The sequence below is a fragment of the Lagopus leucura genome, unplaced genomic scaffold, assembly GCF_019238085.1.
Source record: "Lagopus leucura isolate 7727_CA_CO unplaced genomic scaffold, USGS_WTPT01 Super-Scaffold_741, whole genome shotgun sequence".
NCBI lineage: Eukaryota > Metazoa > Chordata > Aves > Galliformes > Phasianidae > Lagopus > Lagopus leucura.
In genome coordinates, this window is record NW_024962256.1 from 3,045,884 (window position 1) to 3,070,075 (window position 24,192).

At 42.7% G+C, this 24,192-nt stretch overlaps 1 protein-coding gene across 4 annotated transcripts in view; it reads left to right on the forward strand.

Moving 5' to 3' along the window:
* The window catches only part of RBM20 (RNA binding motif protein 20), an 89,259-nt gene extending 72,540 nt beyond the window's left edge, over nt 1-16,719 (forward strand). For 3 of the 4 annotated variants that reach the window (XM_042863679.1, XM_042863681.1, XM_042863682.1), the window contains exons 6-14: nt 1,175-1,318; nt 1,949-2,080; nt 3,827-3,906; nt 4,527-5,205; nt 7,271-7,369; nt 8,750-9,407; nt 11,642-11,761; nt 12,741-12,862; nt 16,486-16,719. In XM_042863679.1, the coding sequence (XP_042719613.1) occupies nt 1,175-1,318; nt 1,949-2,080; nt 3,827-3,906; nt 4,527-5,205; nt 7,271-7,369; nt 8,750-9,407; nt 11,642-11,761; nt 12,741-12,862; nt 16,486-16,596 (2,145 nt within the window). In that variant the 3' untranslated portion in view covers nt 16,597-16,719. The remainder of the gene's footprint in view (nt 1-1,174; nt 1,319-1,948; nt 2,081-3,826; nt 3,907-4,526; nt 5,206-7,270; nt 7,370-8,749; nt 9,408-11,641; nt 11,762-12,740; nt 12,863-16,485) is intronic. The other variant, XM_042863680.1, reaches the window with a different exon arrangement.
* The last annotated feature ends 7,473 nt before the right edge of the window (nt 16,720-24,192 follow it).

Genomic DNA, 24,192 nt, shown 5'->3' on the forward strand with positions numbered 1-24,192 from the left:
CTGGGAAGACTTAATCCTGTGTGAGCAAGGTTTGCATGTCATTAGCTGAAGTAAATTATATTTCTCTCTCAGCATACTCTGATGTCTGTTTGCATGAGGATGGCAGAGACTGCTTTCCACATCAGGGAGATGGGCAGCTCTTTGGGAACTGCCCCATACCCCAGAATAGACTTCCACCTTTGGGAAGTGACTGCTGCACCAACAGCATGTGCCTGTGCCAGTCTAGTTTGGGACCTCTGCCTCTCTGCATGCCCCTGTGGTCAGCATGCTCTCAAGAGAAATGTGTCTCTGACTACGTGGTGTTGCAAAGAGAGAGGAAAGCAGCAGGTATTTCAACCTCAGGTACAGCTGGGGTGTCCTCTTGCAGAATGAATGCTGTTTTTTGTACCCCTGGCCCAATCTGTTCCATGAGAGCATGAAGAGGGTTTAGATTCAATCCCTGCTATCCTGAACACTTCCATAGTCATTTAAACTGTTTTTTAACATCCATAAATCCTGCAGGGACTGCAGTGAACATCTGATTGAAAATACTCTTCTTTATTCGTGAGTGTATGCATTGCTGGCAAAGTATTTGTTAAGGGTGTTTTACTCACTAATATGTGGTGCCCTCATGTGTGGGGAAGGCGCAAGGCCATCAGTGGGACAGGCAGATGCAGAAGGACAGAGTGAAGGCCGCGTGACTTGGCAGAAGAGCCTTGGAGCTGGCTGGTGTACCAGACAGATACCGTGCCTGCAGTGAGCTTACTGGCACCTCCCCATTGCAGAGACACCTCTGAGCACTGAGGGTCTCCAAACTCCCTCTGGTGCTGAGTGCCCAGCTCTCTGTTGGAACGTGCCAGGGCCCTGAAGTCCCTTACTCTCTTAGATTTGACATGGCAAGTTACCTTCTGCAGCCATATCACTATTCCTGTTTGAACTAGAGCATCTCTCCTAGTAATCCTCTCCAGGTAATCTAGGGATGGGGACTCCACTGCAAGCCACAGTTCAGTTAAAAATATGAATGGGAAAGAAAATTTTTAATCAGGATGTTTTTAATTAAGGATATTTGTCCTTAAAAGCAGGTGTGTAGAACAGATCATTTCAGTTTCTTTTTCTTTTGCAGAAATGTAAGCTCTTATCTAGTGGTTGGAATATTTAAGATAAAACATGGCTTTGAGTTGGACTTTTTTTCCAGTTTCCCCAGAGGAAATCTACATTGGGTCGAGTTGTTCACATCTGCAACCTCCCCGAGGGAAGCTGCACAGAGAACGATGTCATTAACCTGGGCCTTCCGTTTGGGAAGGTCACCAACTATATCCTCATGAAATCCACTAATCAGGTATTGTGCTTTTGGAGCCACCAGTGTTGATGTAAGTAGGCAGAAAGGCATATTGAGATGCTCAGTGAGACAGTGCCCGTGCCTTTGAACCTGCATCACACTGTAGCAGAACTCTGTCTTCAGGGTTATGTCTACCAGTGGTGGTAGGCATGGTAGACTGGAAAATCTCTCATGTATCCATGGCAGACAGTGCAGAGGGAAGTAGAATCCATGCCAGCGAGCAATGTTAACATTTCAAAATGCAGTCAGTACAGTTTTGTTTTTCCCTTGAACAGTTAAACCATAGTTACATCAAGTGGCATTTTTCATGCAAGTAGAAATGCTAGTTAATATAGTTGTTTTATTAGTAGTAGTTCTTTGCTTTGTTCTGGCTGCTCACATTCTATTTCTCCTGTAGAAGCCCCAGCGAGGAAGTGAGAAGAAGGTGGTTTTTGTATATCAGGAAAGATTGGATTCCAGTTATTTGTTTTTTAACCACCTACTAAAGCTGCACATCAGCTTTCATAGCTGGACTGTAACCATTATTTTTAGTTAACAAGAGGCTGAGCAATCACCTCGGTATCCCTATTTCTCTAATACTTTGTTTTGTAATGATGTAGTGGATTTTAAAGCTCTCCCCATCTGTGCTAGGCCTTTCTGGAAATGGCTTACAGTGAAGCAGCACAAGCCATGGTGCAGTACTACAAAGAAAAACCTGCTATGATAAACGATGACAAGTTACTTATTAGGATGTCTAAAAGATACAAGGAGTTGCAGCTGAAGGTAAGATCAGATTCCTGATAAGAATTCATGAGTTTCTATACCTTGTCCATGAGAATACATCTAAATGTCTTTCTGATTGCTGTTTTCTAGTTAATGTTTTAATACTGTGGGAAAAGAAATGAAGAAAGATAAACTAACAAATGCATGTTAATGATCTTTTATACTTAATTTTAATTCTTAGATGAGATCCGATTCTCTGGTTCTCTCATTGCACTACTTCAAAAATCCCTTCTAAGCTTCTTCTCCAGTAAGCTGCTTGGTTGAACTAAGGCTGACCTAAACAGCCCATGCTGCTCAGTTAAACAATGTGTAAGATAGCACATGTCAGCAAAAATAAGGGAGTGCCATCCTTTTAGACAAGCATTGAGCCTAGGGCACTGCTTTTCTCTGCTTGCACACTCAGGACATAATACAGTCTGCGCTGAGCAGCGATGGCAGGACTAAGCATCATGCTGATTAGCTTTCCTTTCTTGACAGTGACCTAACCTATTATATATATATGTATGTATGTGTGTATGTATATACATATGTATGCACATGGAATCAGAACAGATCAATATTTGTTCTTCAGACTTCCTGTAGACTTTATCTGACACTTGTGATGTGGAAATCTGAGTGATCTCCAAAAACCAGTACTCCTGAGAGCATATTTATGGCAGCTTCTGTTCTGCTGTATGCAATGCTAAAGGAATAGGCTTTCTGCATGTAGACTTGGACTGGAACCAGCAGCGAAGAGCTGAGAAGCCTTATATTATCCCAACACAGCACAATAATTCTATAAAATAACTTCGTAGTGTTCCAAGTTAAGAGGCGTTTTATGAGCATTAAGGGAAGACAAATAAGAGGAGACTTTAAGGAATTGCTAATTCATGAATCAGAGTATTCTTAACGTGGTACTGAGGCACTGCAGAGTAAGGTGGTTGAGACTGCACATCTTAACATGAAGGCTGAGCTGGGCTTACTCGGGAGAGTGGGATTTCAGGAAGATTTTCAGCAGTTCCATTGGCAGTTTCTCAGATCATGGAATTGGTTTTCTCTTCACGAGCAAAAACTCTTTCTCATTGTTAAAAACAAACAAATATCACAAATGAAAGTGATATGAGAGGGGAACATGCATGAGCTACCACTCTGAACTGCTCTGAGTTCCTGCATAGTTACGTTGCTCAGTTGTGCATGCTCCATTTGGCTGATGGATTGCACACAGTCCAGCCTGGAGTCGTGCATCTTTTGGAGGTGATCTTGAACCTCAAGCAATCAACAGTTCTTGCACTCATTTTTCTTGCACTTAGCTTTTCTGTAACTCCTATGTCTGAACATAGTCTTTTAGAGCCGTATTGTAGTATGGAGTTAAGGCAGCTCCTCCCTAGGGTAAGAAACAATAGGCTGATGCATCTATTTAGTTCAAGCATTAGAAAAAGGGTTTGACTTCTGTCATCTTATATCCAGTTATATGCTCTGCAGTGAGTGTGTATCAAGGAAGTACAAGCTGCTTTTTGAAGCCAAGTTTCCAGAAGCCAGTTATGAGCAGACAGCGCTGCAAGCAAATTTTCCATTTGTATCATTTTACTGCTTTGATCATGCTATTGAGATACCAGTTGCAGAAAAGACTATAACCAGAACACTGAAACCAAATATTTCTCATTAGTGTAATGAAATGATGCATGCATGCTGTTTCTTAAAGGGCAAATCTTGTATAATGGCTTGGAGAGCAGTGCAGCATGCTAACAGTGTCCTTGTCTGATATAGAAACCAGGTAAGAACGTGGCTGCTATCATCCAGGACATCCACTCACAGAGGGAGAGGGACCTGCTGCGTGAGGCAGACAGGTAAAGTGTAATGAGCATAGTCTGTGTGCTTCCTTTGTGTATCTCATTGCCCTGCTGATGTTGGATTGCTTTCCAAATCACTGTAAAAAATGTAAGTTGGTACAATAGTAAGAGCAGAACCTATGTAATGAGTTCAGATGGAAAAACTGTACTTGTTAAGAAGACAAATGATCTCATTACTACTGATGATGATGACTCAGAAAATATGCCTGACACGTGAGGAACACACAAATGAAGCCATTTCCCTTTCCACCCTCCGTAGTGAAAAGCATAAAGGCTGGAGCTGTGGTAACACTGGAGAGGAGGAAATGTGTTTGGTATATTTCTGATTTGTCTGGCTTCATCAGTACTTTCTGGACCTCCCAGCAAAGCGGGAGAAGAATCAGAGCCTTAAAACATCTATTTTAAATTGTTTATCATTTTCACTTTTGTCTAGCTAACTAGAGCCTAGCTAATGCTAGGGTTACTGTAAGGGTATTAACATACACACTTTCAATGTTAAACATCTAGGAGACGTTTTTAAGAACAAATGAATGTATTCCAGACAGGTGTTTGCAGTGCACAGGACCTCTCAGCAGCCTGCTGTTACAGCCAGTTACAGCTGTCTTTTCCCTCTGCAGCAGGTATGGCACAGAGAGGCCCCGCTCTCGCAGCCCCATAAGCCGTTCCTTGTCTCCCCGATCCCACACCCCCAGCTTTACCTCCTGCAGTTCACCCCGCAGCCCGATGGGGACCGGCAGGACCGACTGGGGAAATGGAAGAGAGTCGTGGGATCAGTCCCCGTATTCTCGACGGGAAGAAGAAAGAGAAAGCAGAGAATGGCGAGAGAATGGGGATGAGAAGAGAGACAGGACTGACGTATGGGTGCACGAGAGGAAACATTATTCCCGACAGCTAGACAAATTTGACTTGGATGAACGGATTGAAGGAGGCAGAGGGCACAGAGAAAAATACGTAAGGAGTGGTTCTCCTGGCTCCCTCCACCCTTTGTCTGGCTACAAGAGCAGGGAAGATGACTATTACCGAAAAGCCTCTAAGTCAAAATCCGACAAATTTCAGAGGCAGGAGTTTTCTGGGAGATCCAAGAGAAAGGAAGAGGCAAAGTTCAGGGAACACAGGCATTCTTACAGTGAGGATGCTGTAAGGGAGGAGACGGCTGAACAGAAGCATAGCAAGGTCTCTGAGAGCTCCAGGCAGAAACAAAGCGATAAGAATAAAGTGAAGAAAGCTGAAAAAGACCAAGAAGATGCTGTTGCTGAAGGCAGTGATGTGAAGGAAACCAAACCTCCTGAGAATAAGGTAAACAGAGATCCCAAACTGTACTTAAGGAATAGGTAAATGCTGATATAATATCTTTTCTGAAGTATTTTAGGTTAGTTGTTTTGGGGCGTGGTGCTGGTAATAAGCAATGTTTTGCCATGATGGGGTTGGGGGATATATTCCTAGAGTAGATCCTGGGAGGTCACCTCGTCCAGGTCTTTGCCCAGACCTATGCAAATCTGTTACTTCATTCTAGTGTTAAGTACCTGAATATCATCTTTCACTGCCATGCGTAGACCTTTTGGGTAAACAGCGAGGGGAGGGAAGAGACAACTGAAACCAAAACCAAACGTACATCTACTGTTTGCATGTGGGTTGCCTATGCAGAGGCAGTTGATCTGCTGTTCTGTCTTCCAAATCTGTGCTAAACCCTCCATGGCTGCTCCCTTTTCATTGTTACCTTCTTCTGCTGATAAGAATCAAGTTATCTAGGAATTAAGTTGTCCAGGAATTTTAGAGGGATGCACAATATATATAATTATGCTGCTATTGCTATAGGTTGTTATATTGCTAAAATGGGGAATGAACTTTCAATAAGGAACATTTTCTTTTGGTCAGCTCAGTAGAGCAATTGGCGTCTATTAAACGTGAGGTCATCTCAGCAGGGATAATTCACATTGCTCACTTCAGATGTGCTGGAGGAGTGTCTTCCCATGGTAGAACCACTGAATCAGCTCATCTGTGAAGTTATGGGATCTCTGTAGAAATTCTCCCAGTCAGTGAAGTGGTGGTGTTTGTGGGCTTAATTCTCTGCTAGGAAAGAGTGGACAGGAACAACAAATCAGGATACGGCATTTGTCCCAGTACAGCCCATGATTATATTCCCTCCCTACAGGATTATGATTATTGGCTTGTGACTGCATTGCCTTCCCCAGCCCCTGAGTGCTACATGGCCTGCAACCACCCACCGGGATGCAGTGCAGGAGGCTGCAGAGCTGCCTCACTGACCAGGGGTCCATCTCTAATGAATGGCCTTTGTGCTGCTTGAGCAGTCTTTGTCTGGTTTTAATTGACCTCTGCATTTGTTCTTCTTGTGTGGGGGCAAGGTTGGAGGACATATCTGAGTTTGTAACTCAGCTAGCCTCTGTAATAGGCAGCAGCACTAGCTCATGCCATAGAAATGTGCTTCTGGAACCACCTTTTGTCATCTTTCTCCCGTTGCCCATATTTCACTGTGACAGATGGTTCCTTGGGAGATTTCTTTCACTTAAAGAAAGGTCAGGCAGCTTCCTGAATCATCAGTTTTGCACACCCCTCTGCATGTTTTCAAGGCATTTTAAGCTGGCTTGGTAAAAGGCACACCTCCCCAGGGGCTACTGCTAATAACATATTGTAAAGGGCAGAAATAGGTTTGTCTGCTCTTGAATTCATCATACTCATGCTCCACTCCTCTTCTAATAAGTGCCAGGTAATATTGTGGCTTTGTTCTTCCAAGGTATCAGCAGTGTAAGTAGTTACATTCTCAGCTGATCCTGCATCAATAAGCAAAGCATTTAATGTCTTCTGTAGAGTTTCAACACTGCTGGTCTCTTTACCATATCTGAGCCAAGAATAACAGACGTGGGTAAAGAGCAGGGGAATCACAGAATCACAGAATGGCCAGGGTTGGAAGGGACCTCAAGGATCATGAATCTGCAACCCCCCTGCCACATGCAGGGCCACCAACCTCCACGTTTAATGCTAAACCAGGCTGCCCAGGGCCCCATCCAACAAGGGAATGGAGGCTGGAAATTTTAATGAATTCACATTCTTCTCCACCTGTCTTCTAGCCTCTCTTCTATCATCTCTGTGATATAAATTACAAGTCTTTAGTTTTGTTTCAATTTCTTTTTCATCATTATAATTTGTGCTGCTTTTCCAATGAAATCCAGTTTTCCACTTTTTTTTTTTTGGGGGTCTTTTCCCACAGTCCAGTTGACTTGCATAATCGTTAGAAATAAAGAATGTGACCTTGTGAGTGACTTTGCTTCCCTAAACCCAAAATAGAAGCATAATAGAGCGACGCTGTGTATTGCTATATGTGTATATGTTGTATCTATTTTAGCTTGGTAAAGAGGAGCAAGGTCCAGAGAAGAGCTCATCTTCAGCTGATAAACAAGGAGGAGAATCTGGAGAGACTCTGGAAAACGCAAGAAAAGAGAAGGTTGGTGGCACACAGTTGGTACAGCTTCCATGATAAAATAAGTGAAAACCCAAGTTTGATCTCTGGAAGGGTGTGTAGAGGGGCAACTGAAGGGAGATGTCTAATTTAACTTGCCTTATCTTGACCTTTTCCCGAAATCTCCAGAACTCTTTTTTTAGTTGCTCTTTGCCAATGTACATTGCTTTGCATGCATAGCCCTTGGCACTGACAACTGTAATGTATGCCTGAGTGAACCATGTAACTTTGTGAACCGTGCCCAAAAATAGGAGATGCAGTCAGTTAGTGGAGAAGAAGGGGGGGGGAACTAATGATGAAAACTTTTCAGAACATTGGCTTCAGATGGTCTACAGATAGTAGCCTCTTCTGATTGCTTCTGGTTTTAATTAAATAGTGTTTTCACAACAGCCCTTCTGCAGCATCACAGTTGGGAACAGCAGTGTCCTTGGAATTCCTCCAGCTTCATATCTGTAGGGTCATGGGTTGATGATCAGATATGGAAGCTATTGATATCTCTTGCTGTAGAAAACTGATCTCCTGGCAAGAACAGTGTCAACTCCCAGAGTTTTCTTGCTGTTTTAGAATTCTAGGAAGGGAAGTGTGCAAATGGCTGAACAGGAGGAGAATACAGATTATTAACAGATTATGTGCTCACAATGATTCTGAGAGCTGAAATCTAAACTGCACCAATTATGTATGAAAAGGAAGCATGTACATTAACATTCTGATACTTCTCAAGTCCAGTACTAGAATCTGAGCATCCTACATGTCTCTAATTTCCTATGTGAAGTACATCAGATTATAAATCTTGGAGTATAACTGTAAAACTGATTTTTCTTAAGGTCTAGGCCAGTCTCTACCAGCACAGTCTCTGGCAGAGGGCTCTTGCAGGTGGAAAGAAATGGCTACAGGTGGTAGCTGCAGTTTCGCAGTCACCATAAGAATTTAAAGGATCCAATCCAGAAAAGTCAAAGCCAGGGGCTAGAGTGGTGTTCAGTGTATTCTCATTATGGTTCCCATTTCTGATCGCTATGGAACAGAAGTAGAGGAGAGGGAGAGGTTAGTTTCCTTGGGGATCACGTAGCAGAGTCAGTCGTGTAATAAGGTGTATGACAGGCTGTGCATTGTTCTGCTTACAGAAAAGCAAGGAGTGGGAGGCTGGAGAGACTGCAATTTCCAAGGCAGCTTTAGAAGCTCCCAAAAGTGAAGTTCATATTATTATTATAAAAATACTACTTGCATGTGTGCATAAGGTTTAAAATCATAGTATCGAGACATGTCATCCATTGAAACTAAAACACGAGAGGGGCCAGATCAAAATTTTTCCTGGTTTCTGATGTTCAAAGCCACTGATCTCTCATTTTTTTTACGTCTTTGTGACAGGACCAAGACTGGGAGAGTGGAAGTGAGATAGAAGGCGAGACCTGGTATCCTGCTAACATGGAGGAATTAGTGACAGTAGATGAAGTGGGAGAAGATGACCTAATTATGGAGCCTGATATAACTGAGCTTGAGGAAATTGTACCAGTTGATCAAAAAAGTAAAGCTGCTACAGATATGTGTTCCTGTATGACAGCCATATTAGAACTGGAAAATGATCATAGCCACCTGAACAGGAGTGAAGAGAAATTTACCCATAAACCTTTAGAAACAAACTTCAGATCAGCAAAGGGCAGTGTAGCTTCTAGCATCTGTCAGGATGACGAGGAAGATGATAATGATGATGCTGTAACTGAAGCATCAAGCCTAAATCTGGACCGTGAGCAGAAGCCAGAGGAGTCGCAAGACCAGTCTGCTAAGGAGTCTGACCACCAGCAGAAGGAAGTAAAAAATGATAAAGGCTCTGACACTCATTTAGAACCTGAAGATCAGCATACACCTTCTGTTCAGCTAAAAGAGGAGTCTCTCCAGCTCCCTGATGCATTTATAGATGATTACAAACAGATGGGATCACAAGGAGCTGAAAGCAGAGAAGTTATGGAAATGCTTGTTAAAAATGTTAGTGAAGAAGCAAGACGTGAAAACCAGGAGTGTCCAGAGGGTAACTACTGTTTTTTTTCTTCTAGGCCTGCAGGGAGCCTTGCATGTTTTCTCTGACAGTAGGCTGAAATTTATTGCTAACAAGAGTAAATGTTGCTAATAGTATCAAGACTTGTCCTTGGAGCAGCTCAGTAAAAGAACTCCGGTGCCTTTTGCCAAGCTAAACCATTAGAGGCTCTTAGCTGAATAGTGTAAATGAAATATGATAAGCAGCTTGCAAGCTTTCTGAAAGGCATAAGCTGCTATAATTGTCATGTCAAGGTTCACATGAGTTTAACTGAACGCTTTCAGTGCTCTGCTAAATTTATTTTGAATTGTCAATGAAATGAGTGACAGTCACTGAAGGTCAACAGAAAAGTATCTGTAATGTCTGGCTGGCTCCTGGACAAGGTGGGTATTCTTACACACTGTACTGTGGCATTAGTAACATGGAAATCATCTGCAGATTGTTGCTTCTTAGTCCCTGTTCATACAAATGCATGCCTTTTGTCAGGACTTGCCTTATCATCTCCTCTTATCTACTGCGTGCTGCCTTTCATATATCTGATAAGACATGCTGTGAGATAGTGCCAATAAATGTAATCATAGCTGTCTATTAATATTTTATTGTCAGGGGAAAAAAAAAAAAAAAAGAGATCTTGAATGTCTGAAATTGAGGTTGGTTCCTTGTCAGGCTTTCAAATGAAATTTGAGCAAATGCGTAGTGCATAAGGAGTGGAAGTGGAAAATGAAATAAACCATATAGGTCAGGAATGCTCTTCTTTGATTGCTACTGGAGCCCATATATTGGAGAGGGGTTTGTGAGCAGAAGTTGCTGGAAGTTTTATGAATACCATTTTCTTGCAGAACATTTGGTGTGGATATGTGATCTTGAGCTAAGTTTTCCCTCCTGAATAGAACTGAAACTTTTTCACCTTTCAGTACTTGCCCTCTGGCCTGAAGACAGCTTCCCAGGCTTTGTGTGTTTGGAGATAATCTGCCATGCCATGCCCTGCAACTGGAGATGGCAAGCTTGGCTCCCCTGGCTGCCTGCTTCACAGGCATCGAGCTCCAGTAACAGAGGCTTTTGATGTTTCCAGCATCTCAACTTGCCAGTAGGGAGCCTGGAAACTCCAGGAGAGCATGTGTCCCATGTGTCTGCCATGGATGTGGCAGCTGATGTGCAAAGCTCTAGGCTTTCTGCAAATGCAGCTGCCAGCTCAAAAGCCCAGAAATCAACCTAAGTGAAACTTAAGTTGCCAGAAAGGCCCTGGGTGTTTTAAGAATAACCAACTGAAGCTCTTGAGTTTTTCAGGAGGTCTTCAGCACATTTGGAAACTTGGAATGGTCTTAAAAGTTAACTTGAAAGCCAATCAGTCAGGGTTTTTTTAATTATTTTCTTTTAAATCATGTGATACACACATTTACAATTATGAGGGAGAATTCATTTTCATAGTCAGAAATTGCAGAACCTTGAACTGCAGACTTGAAAGGCAGGAAGGGTTTGGTTGGGGCAGAAATTTATTTGTTTTGTAAGAAAATGTAGCCCTTATCTAGGTGAAATTTGCAATGCAGTGGAAATTCCATTAGGTTAAGGGAACTGGTTCCTTGATGTAAGAATTGAAGAGTGGGAATTATACCAGTTTATCAGTAATTCTGTTGCTCTGTGAAATAAGAAAAAAAAAAAGGTCTTGTCTGAGTCCACTTACGTTGATCAGTAGGAATCAAACCTCTCCTTCCTGGCCAGAAGCCAAAACCTTCCAATAGCCAAAAGCCATAAAGCAGAATCCATCCCTTGGGGAGCTGAGGATGGGAGAAGAGTGGCTCCAGGAAGGAGATGGCAGCAGTGCCATGGGGTCCTGCTGTGGGAGAGTTTGCAGTAGGGGAGCTGCTCGCAGCCAGTGCTGCTGCCCACATGCAGCCCAGCTCCAGCCCTCGTCACACAATGCCATAGGTGGCTACGGGGCTGCAATTCAACTGTGCTTGGGCTGGAGGCACGTGTAATATTATAGATCTGTTTAGAATTTAGAATATTCAATTTAAAAAACACATAGCAAGCATGATGTGAAAAATAGAAAAATAATCTGGAAGAAATAGGGTTAACTGTGTCAGCTATTGAAGTAGCACTGAGTTGGATCTTGCTTGAATGGAAGAGCTTCACTCATAGCTCCACCGAGAAAATGTTCTAAGAATTCTACAGATGTCTGTTTAAACTAATAAACTGTTTTCATTCAATACATTTATTCATTTGTTAAGCAAATTCTAGGTACCTGGAAATGAGATCTCTGGAATACCCAGAAGTAGAGTCTAGGAGGAGGCACTCTCCGGCAGGCTGGGAACAAGAAGATGTCTTCACTGAACTCAGCATTCCCCTGGGTACGTCGGGACATTCAGGCCACTGCAATTCCTAGAGCTTACAACAAGATGTCACTTTAAGGCTACTTGCTAGATTTATTTCTCAGAACAGACGTGAGGAGAGTGAGGGAGCAGCGCATAGACAGAAAGGGAGCTGTTGAAAGAAGCAAGCTTTTCATTGTAGACCTTTGCCGATTTCTTTCCAGATAAATAGCAAAAGATGTTAATGTCACTGATGAAATCAGTTCCCTTGGGCTTCTTTGTCTCGAACCTGAGCCTGATGCAAGGAATCTCTGCAGTAATCAGAAAGAAGAGTAAACTAGAGTGGTTTAGCCTTGTGTCCCCCCCATAGGCACATTGCATTCATAAAGGACCTGGTGAGGCTGTGATAGAAACTCTGATCAAAGTCAAGGGATCTTGAGGGCAGAAAGATCATCCAGGAAATTCTCTAGGAATTAGAGAGTTGAACTCTTAAGGCATATGGTATGAAAAATACTTAGTAATTTTAAAAAGTGCCTGTCATAAAAGTGTTGATTACATTCTCAGTATTACAAAAAGTATTGCTTTACTGTGTAAACAATGATCATAAGTAAAACGCTTGGGAGAGTGCATCTTCTAAGAGTAATTTGCATGATGTCAGTGTGAATTTGCTGCTATTAACTACAATAGCTGTTCTGGTCCTTGAGGTTACACAGTGAGATTTCTGGTCAATATTATGTGAGAGAAGGTCCGTGTGTTTGATATCTGCCAGAGAAGCACAAGGTGTATTTGCAATGCACAGGATTTTATACTGCAGCTCAGGAGTTCAGAGCCAGGCAGGATGGGGCCATGGGCACCTGGCTGCCCTGCCCATGGCACAGCGTTGGAGTTTGGTGATATTTAAGATAGCTTTCAACCTAAGCCATTCTATGAATCCAGGATCAGTCTTCATATCTATGCCATTTAACTAGCTTGTTTTGGAGGGGAAGGTTTTTAACTGACATGTTGAATTTCTCAATAGGCGTGGAATTCGTGGTGCCTAGAACTGGGTTTTACTGCAAGCTCTGTGGGCTCTTCTACACGAATGAAGAGACAGCAAAGACAAATCACTGCAGAAGTACTGTCCACTACAAAAATCTTCAGGTAAAAGCACACGTGAAAATAGCCAATAACTAGATTTTGGGGTGGACTGGGTATAAGATAGAGATGCTAGCAAAAATCAGTTTTTGTGCCATGGATAGAATTCAAAGTGAAATTTAAGTAAACAAAACTTTTCAGTAGTTCCAAATTTTAACACCCTAATTTTTGACTGCCAGGTCCCTGCTTATGGATCATAAGTAAAAGGGGGCCAGCTGGTAATTGTATCTTCTCATACAGACTGGATCCTTGTCACCAGCTCAGCAAGCAACTCAGACCTTTAATTAGCCATTGTTAAGGGTCCCAGATGTTTGTGTTGTTGGGAGTGAGCCCAGCAGCAGCCTTTATTATTTCTGAGTTTCAGGAGAAGAACATGCCACTGTTTAATAACTTTGCCATTCTTGCTTTGTATGAGCATAAACTCCTGCAGCGTGTTTCGGCACGCAGTACTCTGATGCACAGGCTCTCCTGCTGTGACCTGCTGAAATCACCTCCCTGTGCTGCAGAACAGCATGGCAGTTCAGCCACAGAGAACACCACCACTGAATAATTTCTGTAAGGATATGCAGAGGCACGTAATCACTTGTGTGGTTTCCATAGGTGCATACCACCAGCCCTTGATAATAGCATGAAGAGACCACGGGCACTTGCCTTTAAATAAAATTTCCTGCCTTTATCACTTTTCAGACGTACAGTTGATAGTATCAGTCATGACAGCACAAGCATCATGCCTAATGCTAAGGACTCGCTGGAGGAGCCAGCCTTGCATCACATCTCCTTGAGACCGTGCCCATGTGTAGGGTGTGTGCCCTGCAGAAGACACTTTTATTTAGGATGCTTTGAGACAGCTCAGAGTTCTTATTAGACACTTTTATTGGGATTCACATGCTCATAAAAAAAAGGCGTGAAAGAATATGACTGTCCTTTCTTTCTCTGTTCCTTCCCTCTGCCCATAGCAAATGCTGGAGCCCTGCTTTTCTTCAGGTAATAGCCATTTTTCCCTAGCTGGCTAGTAGGCACCAGCCTTTCTGAAAATAGTTTTTTTAATGAGACACGTGGTTTCTCTGGAAGAATTTTCTTTTCAGGCCTCTGACTGTCCGAGACTCTGCCTGCAGAGCTGCTGTCCTTGCTAATGATGGTTCCTGTCAGTGTAATCTAAAGAGCAGGCGCCCAGTCCACATATCTTGTTTTGCTTCTTTCACGAAAATCCAGAGAAATTGACCAGAGGTAGCACCACTCAGTACTCAGCAGGTGTGTCCCAAAGAAACTTTGCTTAAGCAAAGGTTGCAACTCCAGCCCCATGTAACCAGTCCTATGGGAAGAAGAGGCAGTTCTCACTTTCTAAGTTATTTTGTTAAAGTCATAGAAAAAAAAAAGTCCAAATAAAATTAGGAGAGTGTGGAAAAAAATCTTTTTCTCCCATGATCCATTTCCCAGGAATACTGTAGTAGATATGTAACACTGATTTGAGATAAAAGCACAAAGACGGCAAAAGCTGTTAAAATTAAATCTGTCAAATATGGCAATGAAAACATAATGTTCTGTAGAGCCTTATCTTCTTAAATGGAGGAAGTATACACCTGATAAATAACCATCCAACTTTTGCCTACTCAAATGGAAGTTCAGCAAGTTTTTTCTTTGTATTTCTAGATCCATATTAATTATGTACTTTGCAAGAAACATCAATCTTTTAGGGTGGTGCAATGTAATGAGTGTATTCAGCAACATAAGAACTGTGGACTCTAGCTGTATGTGAAGCTATGGGTCTGCTCTACAGGCTGTCATTCTGTTGTCTTGCCCATGTGACAAATGCCACTGTCTGATGCCAGCATCGCTGTCCCATGCTTTCATGAATATGAGTTTTTTCCAGTTGATTTCCCACATATCTTTTGCACAACCCTCTTGGAGCCACATCCAGAATATGTATTCAGTGTTTGGATTTTAACACAAAACCGAACAGTCTTGTTTTTTTCTTCCAAAAACTTCACTTAGTTGTTGAGTAAATGAGTCACCTTTACCTCTTCTTCTCTCTGTCTTGCCCTTGAAGAACAGCAACCAGTGAACAAATTTCAGCTTTTTCTTGTTAGCCTTGCACACTTTTTTTTCCATGTCCAAAAGATCTATTATTTGGCCTAACCTTCTTACCTATCACACTAAGCTGACAGATTCATCTGGTGTAAGCTACCTTTGGCAATTCAGTGCAGCACTTTATCCTGTTTACCCCTACCTTTATACAACATTAATCAAAAGTTGTATTTAAAGGAAAAAAAATATTTTTTTCCTAGACTTTCATTTTCCTATAAATGAACGTGAATGTCTGATGTGTGAACTTCAAAACTGGTGACAGCTGACATTAACATCAGCTAAAGGTGATGGATAAGCCTCAGTCTTATTTTGGTGGGTAATGGTTAAAACCCAGACACGTGTGGGTTGTTTGATCCAGCAAGTGTTAGGGATTTGTTACATGATGTACAGACCACTTGTAATCTTCATGGATTCTGTATCTCTATATTCCTGTAATGTTGGCCTTCTGCCACATGGAATTTTGTACCTGGGAGCCACAATCAAGAGTTGTGTAATTTCTACTCCCAAATCAGGTTAATGGGGGTGCAGTCATCATTTTCTCGCAGTTACACCTACTCTTACATTTACTGAGTCTGTTTCAGATGTACCTTTTACACCCACAACTTGTATTTCTGTGAGACAGCCGGGCAGTCAGAACATAGCCCCTCATTTCTTTATATTCATTTCCCATTCCTCCTGTTCCTCATGGAGGCCAAGGAGGTCGAACTCTGGAGGTCAAAGAGGAGGTCAACCTCTAGCCTGTAGGAATCCTGCAACTAGTTAATGTTAGTATGTTAGACCACCTCTACGTTACTGTGTGGGTATCTGTGTAGACTAGCTGCTGATGAAGAAGCTTCTTTCCATCTATTTCTAAATGTGTTGACCATGAATAAATACTTTGAGCACCATTTTCCAACCTACATTCAATTGTTTACCCTCCATTCCTACTAACAGTGTTTTCAGAAGATTGGAAGCCTCACTGGCCACGTCTGTATTTTCAAATCACGCTGAAATGCTTTTTCTTAGAGTAGAATACACACAAATACTCTAGCCAGAGTGCTAGTGTTACTTATTATTGAGTTTGATTTGTCTCTTAATATGAATATTCTTGTGCACAAGATACATGTCTGAACTGGAAGTGCTGAAAATGAAATATATATGCTTTAAATTATGACTCAGAATCTGTATCTACTTTCTGACACAGCAGTCTTACCCTGGTATAATTTAGTTGACTGAGTGGGGTTAGTTCCTATGCTGTATCTTACAGGAGCTGTGAGTTTTCTTGCAAAGAGAAGTGAGGTCTTGTTACACAGACTGATGGGGAGTTGTGATCTTTCTGATTCTGACAGCAATTCCCCTTGTGGCACAAGAGTAAACAACAGAACGTTCAACTCCATGGATTAAGCATTCTACCTGGCTTGAATTTTGACCAGGAGGAGGTTCTATGCATATTCTTCCATTCTGAGGTGCTGGGATTGTGTAAGAGCCTCTGAAAAGGAGCAAAGCATTCTGCTTTGAGTATTTTCAGTTTTAATAGAGATGGTTTGTTTTTGTTGTGATTGCAGAAATATCTGTCCCAGCTTGCAGAAGAGAGCCTGAAAATGAAGGAAGAAGACAGCCACCTGCTTCAGGATGATGCTGGAATCGTTCCTCACTTCACAAAGAAAAAAATATGATGCGTATGAGCTGGAAGAGCCATAATGAGTGAATGCTGATATATTTTTTAATTTTATTTTCTCTGACATAACTGTCAATTTGCACTGTACAGAGGAGGGGAAATAAAGAGCATCTTCCATGCACCTATGCCCAGAGTGCCATTAAAAACCAAAATGCCTGAAACTGTTTCCCACGGAGAAGCAAAGCTGGCATATCTGTACCAAGTGGAGCAATTCTTTCTCACACTCTGCACGTTGGGAGTGGTTTCCTAGATTAAATCAGAATTCTCAGGGATTCTTCAGGTTTTAATTCTGATGTGACACATCAGGTCAGGCAGAGTATTTAAAAGCACTCAGCATCCTCCAGTGGACGCTGGAAGGAAAGGAGATGTGACTATAAATAGGCTTTAATGTTGCTTAAAGTGTCTGCAGTCATTTTGCTCATTACCCCCAGTGAGTAGGATTAGTGAGTAGGATTTGCATAGGACATCTAAAGCCATTGTGCTAAAACTAATCTGTAGATGGCATCGTGTAAACCCCACCAGCATCCATCTCCATGCATCTTGAAGCTGGCTGAAATGATAGATATTTGTGTTGTTAAGCACTGACAGTGTTGTATGAATGCAGAGGGAGCCACAGTCTCTGCCCAGGGACCTTATAGCCTGAGCCCAGCACAGCGAGAGCAATTCAAACACACGTGCTGGCAGCTCTGGATCTCAGCATTTTCTATGGCGTGATCAGGGTGTTCTCCAGCTACTGTTCTTTTTAAAACTCTTCTCTTTGACGAATCTAAAGAGTGCCAACTTTGAATCTTACAGACTTGAAACTTTCATGGGAAGCTTTTTAAAGTGCCATGTGTTTGGACCATGTTGCTTTTAGACATTTTACTTGAGACTCTTGCTTTTGGAGTCTTTCTGTTTTCTTCTCAGAGCTGCTTTTCCTTGGCTTGGCAATGTTGAATTTTCCTGGTTTTCATGGAAGGATGCCAGACTTTTAATATTGTTTTCGTATTTTATGTTTTTTAAGGTGAATGTCACAACTCATGGCTCACAGGATGAACACAGGATGCACCAGCAGCTCTGGCATTATTACGAGCTATTGTTTCTGTGCAGTTGTTACTTAGTATTTTGCTCAGTCCCTTTGAAATGCACTGTATGAGTTTCTGGTTCATTTCAATGGGGCTTTGTGTTGTATAGTGAATGCGTATGCAAACCGTTGCCAGAATTGATCCCAGAGTTATGCTTTTATAAAGTGCACCACGTAATCTAGGCAGATGTGGAATTGCAGACGTGTTTCTGTTCTTTGCCTGACTCTCATACTGATCAGAGTATGTTCTGTAAAAACTGCTGGTGCAAGATGTCCTGTTTAGATGTTGTAAGTGGAAATAGTTTCCCAGAAGGTTCCCGTCATCGCTGAGAATGACATGGACATTGCAAACTATTACAGAGTGACTGAAATGCCAAAACCGCTTCCACCAAAGTATTCGTTCCATTATTTCTTGTGCCAGCAGTCATGCTTGTTCTCTGCAGTATCCTGTGGCCAGGCAGCGTGTCTTAGAGGTGTCTGGCGTTGTTGCCTGAAGCCCTCTTCCATTTCATGGCCTGTGCTTTCCACTCGTTTTACCAGAGGTGGGTTCAGATTTCATATTTGGAATTCCTGTTACAAGTTGAGGGATTCTTTGCATCCCAGATTCAGATGTGGCCTATCCAAAAGACAAGGGGAAATGAAAAACATTGCAGCATAAATCCTTCTTTATCCACACTTGAAGTATTTTTAAGATTTGGGTCCATCTGTCATTTAAAACAGCCTTTGTTTTCCCCTAAGTAAAATAAATAAATAAATAAAAGGGAAAAAAATGCAAACAAAGAATTTTTCCTTCAAAGGTTGGGCTTTCCTTTGGCTGTTTGTTTTTCACATAGCAGTGAAATTTGAGCACAGAGCTGTTAGGGCAAGAGCTTATATTGCAAGCTATAAGATTACAAAAATGGCAGCAGAGATTGTGCAACCATCTTCTAAAGCGCAGCTCTCAGGCTGGTCGTGTATCATCTGAATGTGAAGCTCCCCTGATGCCCTTCAGCACAATCTGGGTACGAGGGAAGGAAGTCACTCCAGTGCAAGCATTAGATTTTTGAAGCTAACCCTGCTCTCAAGCTGGGGCTCTCACTGCCCTAATGGCAGCTTGTTAGACCATGTGGTTAAGTTTAATTGGATGTGAGACACAGCTGACTGTATATCAAAGTCATATGCCTCCAGCAACTTTATCCCCAGGTAACCTCAAATGAGAAAAGTATCACTGTTATTATTCTTTATTTGTATTGCAGCAGAAGCTACAGGTCCACTGCCTTTATTATAGGCATGACACAAATCCACAACAAAGACTTTCCCAGGCCAAGGAGCTTTAAACTTTCAGAAAACAGACAACAGGTGGATACAGGCAGGCAGGGAAAGCAATAGGCAAGCAATGAGATTTTGACTGGCAGCAGCAGAATTACTAAAGGGAGGGCTTGCCCATGAGGTTATTTTTCACCCCTCCTCAAATTCTTAATCAGGATCACTCTCATTATTCATAGCTTGCATATTTAACCTTCTTTTTCCTGTCTGGTTGCATTAGATATGCAGAATTCCTTCTTGATACTGAAGCAGACTTCAGTATGTTTCAGTCCTTTATGAAGATGTGCTCATTTAAGTTTTGGTCTCCATCTAGAGCTCCAGGAGCAGGAGGCCTGACCAAGGATCACCAAGGGCCTGTCATGGCTCCAGGTCCTTTGTTTGGGTCAGGGCCCAGGCCACTGTTTCGCAGCTGAAGGAAGTAGAAGGAGTCCACTCCGTGTGGCATCTCTACCCTACTTAGTTTCCTCTCCTGGAAATGTCTCAAGTGAGAGATGCAGGAGCCATGCCCAGCCCCACAGATGTGACCTAACCAGACATTTATAGAGATGGTTTGGTGGCCCCATTCCTCTGAGCATCGTCCCACACAAACAGCAATCTGTAACATCTTAGGTACAGCCATAGGGACAGTTTTCTTTCTGAGGAGCTGCTTTCTCACCCTAGAACTCAACACTTTAAAGCAATCTCTAGTCTCAATTAACTCCTACTGATCCCTACGATCACTTTTCAGCCCGATTCACTTTGAGATCTCAGAGACAATCTCCTTCCCTCCCCAACAGGCCATCATGCAATGCTGATAGGCACTCAGCTCCTCAATTTCTACTACCTATTCTGCTGAGGAAGAAAGCCACTGTAGGCAGTTGCTTGCCTTTCTCAGCTTATGTAAAAGCGTGTTTTTTTGTTTGTTTGTTATATTTTAAATTTTTACATTTTGTCGGCAGAATTCATTATCACTATAATCCACGCTGTTAATTAATACATACATACATATATATATATACACATTTTATATATATAGCACAAAGCAGGCTCAGGTCTAGCCAAAAATATATTGATATTTAAAAAAACAAAAAAGAGCTTCCTTAATATATACAAACCATTTCAACACATCTTAACCAAAGATTGCACTTTTTGAATAGGGACTGTGCTTTTCATCTCTGTGAAATCTGTATTGATCTCAAGTAGTCTTTAATGTCAATCTGCAACTTACTTTCCTTGAAGTATAAAATAAAACAATTAAACATTTGCCCCATAAGATTAGACGAAGTTTCACATTGGCTTTAACACTAAATTAGTGTTAGGCTGGTTATATTCAGGGTTTTTCTATTCTCTAAGGATTAAGGCTGTGATTTGTTGAATTATACTTGAACTGGACCAGATGTATTATTTATTGAGCTTATATAATCTTGTTAATTTAAGTTTTGGCTTGTAAACAGTTGGAATTTGTTAGTACTTGTTTAATTATGTAGGAACTGTCATCAATATTAACTGATCTGTGTAACTGATTGCAATTTGTGTTTCCTAAAAAGAAAGATTTTAATAAAGAGAATTAAAAAGCGTAAGTAGTGGTGGGCAATTGTCCCAGCAACAATGTGCTTCTGGCTTTCCAGGAAACCTGTTGCAAATCAAAATGAATAAAAGCTAGTTTGGGGAGTAAGGTGAAAATAGGAGGCCAAAGTGTTCAATATAATTTCTAGAAGTTGTGATTCTTACCACGTGGTTCCTGCCACACACCACGAGTGACTGCAGTCATCGGGTGCTGAAGTTGAAGTGAACACATCTTGGCGTTGCACTCCATAATTATTTTTAATTGTTACTACCTGCTCTAATACCTCCTACCTGTTACTACCTGCTGTCCCTCCAGATATGCACTCACTTCCCTTTTCTCTTTGTTTTCTCAAAATAAATTTGGCAGGCTGGCTGTCCCCACTGGCTTTTCCCTGTTTCCATCCAGACTGTCTTTTCATCCTTCTGAAAGTACCATAGAAAATAATTGTCCCTAACAAAGCTAAGCATGCCTTAAGCATTCCCTACCCGATCTCAGCCTAAGTCCCTCCGTTTGCCTGTTTCCTTCTCTCCTGTGCTCTCCTGTTGTTGAAACTCCCTATTTCGGCACACTGCCATTGAACAGCTGGGGAAATGGATCATTAGCAAAAAGGCTGGCACTCTGGTTTTCTGACTCTCCAGTTCATTAAATCAGAACTTTAATGTTTTCTAAGTAAGTGTTTTGCAGCCAAAGCACACGTGTAATGTATTTTAAGCACAAATGGTTTCAGTTCTTCTGCTGTGGATGTACTGAAACCTTCATACATGTGATTGTGGTATCATCTCTTCACAACTATGAATCTCTCTCTAAAAATCAGGCAAGTCAATTTTATAAGTGTTTATTTGGCATCACATGTCCTTAGCTAACAGAAATCCAAACTGCAGGGTGCAGGCCGCCGAGGACATCAGCATTAGTGTGGCAGGAACCCTGCCACGTTTGTGCGGGTGGCAGTGGGACAGCCCCAAAGAACAGGTTTGCCTCTGCTTGCTTTTCTGCCTCTCCCTCCACCAACCTCTGCTTATCTGTGTCAATACGCTGAGCGCTCCCCATGTGTTTGGCTCGTCTGATGCAATGCTGTGCTGTGGAAGTGTGCACCTGGAGGTAAGGTGCCTGTGTTGTGGAAAAGATGGGGACTGTGCAAACCCAGGGATCTTACCTGCCCTCTCTGGACCATCCTCAGTGGGATTGGATAATGCAGTGGTGGAACAAAAAGAATCCTTTTCCCTTGCACTAAAGAAACATCCACAGGCATCGATCAACCTCGAGCTTGGCAGCAGGCGTCAGAGCTGCAGGCCCAGCAGAACCCATTTTCCATGCACGAAGGTTTCTTGTTGGAGCTTATCTGCACACAATTGCATCAGCCTACTGCAGGGTGAGATTTCTGATCAGATACCCATGATTAAAAAGCTGGGGAGCTCTCATTTTAGTTTGTATCAGGCTGACTCTGCTTAAGCAGCACTCCGTCAGGAGCAGTGTTTAGCTACCAGAAGTAAGCTTCATTTAAGCTGAAATAGCAGCATACGTCAATATTTAATTAAATGGGTCAGATCTAAACGAGCGGGCACGTTCAAAAGCTTTTTGCGCACTAGAAAGCCCCATAAGGCAGGCTGTATCCAGCCTTTTAGATCAGTGCTGGGCAGAGCACTGGCCAATATCCCTCCAGGTAAGAGAGCACTGGCAATGCAGCCCTGGTTGGAGGCAGCTTTTCCAGCCTGGTTTCTTACCAGTGCCTTAGAAGTGAGGGATCCTGTTTGTAAGCTGCAATAATGTTGTTTGAGGACATGTATGTGAGTTCCACCTTCCTCAAACAAAGCCTTTGTGTCTTTAAGAGGGCACAGGAAGCCTGTTTTGTTTGTGGGTTTCTACTCCGGCTTGGTTGTGTTTGCATTGCAGTTGGGTTATCTTCAGCACAGAGCAGCGTGTTCTTGGCAGCAAACTTTCACCTTGTGCTCAGGGGGTGTAGCCAGGCAATGCTGTGCACACCTGTGCTGGGAAATGAGGAGAATTTGCCTGCTTGTACCACTGCTGTGATGCTAAAACCAGTTTCACAGCAGTGCTATTAGTGAATGCTTAGCAGCACTCAGCTCCCAAGGCATGGGTACACTGCAGGGCATGGGGGTGCACCTATGTGCATGTGCATGTGTGTGCAAGAGCAAGGCTTGCACTGCCTTGCCTGGATTTTAGCATTAAGCACTTGGCTCACACTTTGCCAGTGTTGCAGTAACAAGTCATGTTCTGGTGCATGCCCAAATTGTGTTTCTAACATCCCTATCTTGGGATGCTGTTGGCTTCTACTTCCCTGACACAGAGATCCACTGCAGTGGAGAGCAGCGTGTGCACTGAAGTGCATGAGGGGAGCAGTGCCTGTGTTCCCCAAGGTGCCCCCACCAAAGTGGGATCTTCAGAAACAGATCAGATCTTCAGATCTTAACCTGGCATGCCCACAGAAGGAGAATGCACTGAGACAAACAGCAGGGTCAGCCAGGTCTGTCCTGACAATAAGGGCAATCAGCGCTGCTCTGCCTGGGCTGTTCCAGGGCCTGCTTCCAGCTGACTGAAATTGGGACAACTCAAGCACAATATGCTGGATATTAGCCTGCTAACTGAACAACAAGAGGCTATAAATAATCTCTTTCGTTGTGTGACTGTTGCTGAGCTGTGTGTGGACCCAAGAGCTCTGGACGAGGCCAGTAGGACCCATGCTCATAGGCATTTTCCAGGAGCGGGCTGGTGGCTGTGGCTGTGTGTTCACAGGCTGTGTATCACCTGCTCTTCTGCTTTCATCTTTCTGCAGAGGCATATACTGTTGCCTCTTCCCAAACCTCCTACACGGGCTCTGAGCCCCAAAGTAGAGCAAGTCTGGATGAAGTGAGAGCCACTGAAGGCTTGAAGTTAAGTAAGTACCTATTTAATGCAGCATCCAATGCAAACAGTGACTCGCAGCATGAGAAAGTGCAGAGCCCAGTGAGATGAGAATAAAAAACATGAAGTGAAAGAAACCTGTCAGAAATGCCATTTGGGTATGTTTCCTCCTGAGAGCTGCTCTGTCTCTTGGCACTCTGAGCAGGCTCACAAACTCACTTTCATGAATTCTCAGCCAAGCAAAGTGAGAAGCAAAATGTGTTCGCTTAAACCAGCATGCAGGTGGTCTGAACAAGTGAGTGTGACCCCTGAAGGAGCATGTGAGAAGTGTGTACCGTGGGCTGACATGGGGCAGCTGATACACGAGCACTTGCCGTGCTGTTGTATCTTGGTTGCTTGTGACTGTGTGAAAACACCTGGAGATGCAGCTGGGACAAAGCACAGCAGTGGTCATGAGGTGCTTGAAGCTCACATCTGTTCCTGTTGGGTCCTGGCAGCTTTCAGCCATGGGCACCCACTGTAATGAGAAGAATTGCTTTCCTAAAATACAAAGGACCAAGATATATCTAGTTACATTAAATGTCCTTCTGTGATCTTGTGGAGCCTCCCAATTCCTCTCTGCCTACAAGAGGTGTACCAAGGAGCAAAATGAGTACCTAGAGCAAAAAGGCACTCCTTTCTAAGAGGATCTGGGGTGCTAATGCTCCAGGTCTTTTGTCTTTAAACATTAATGCCACAGTGTGCGTTGTCACAGGTTGCTAAAATAATCTTTTTCCCACCACTTTCCTCTTGTCAGCATTTCTGAAGCTCCACTGCATTGT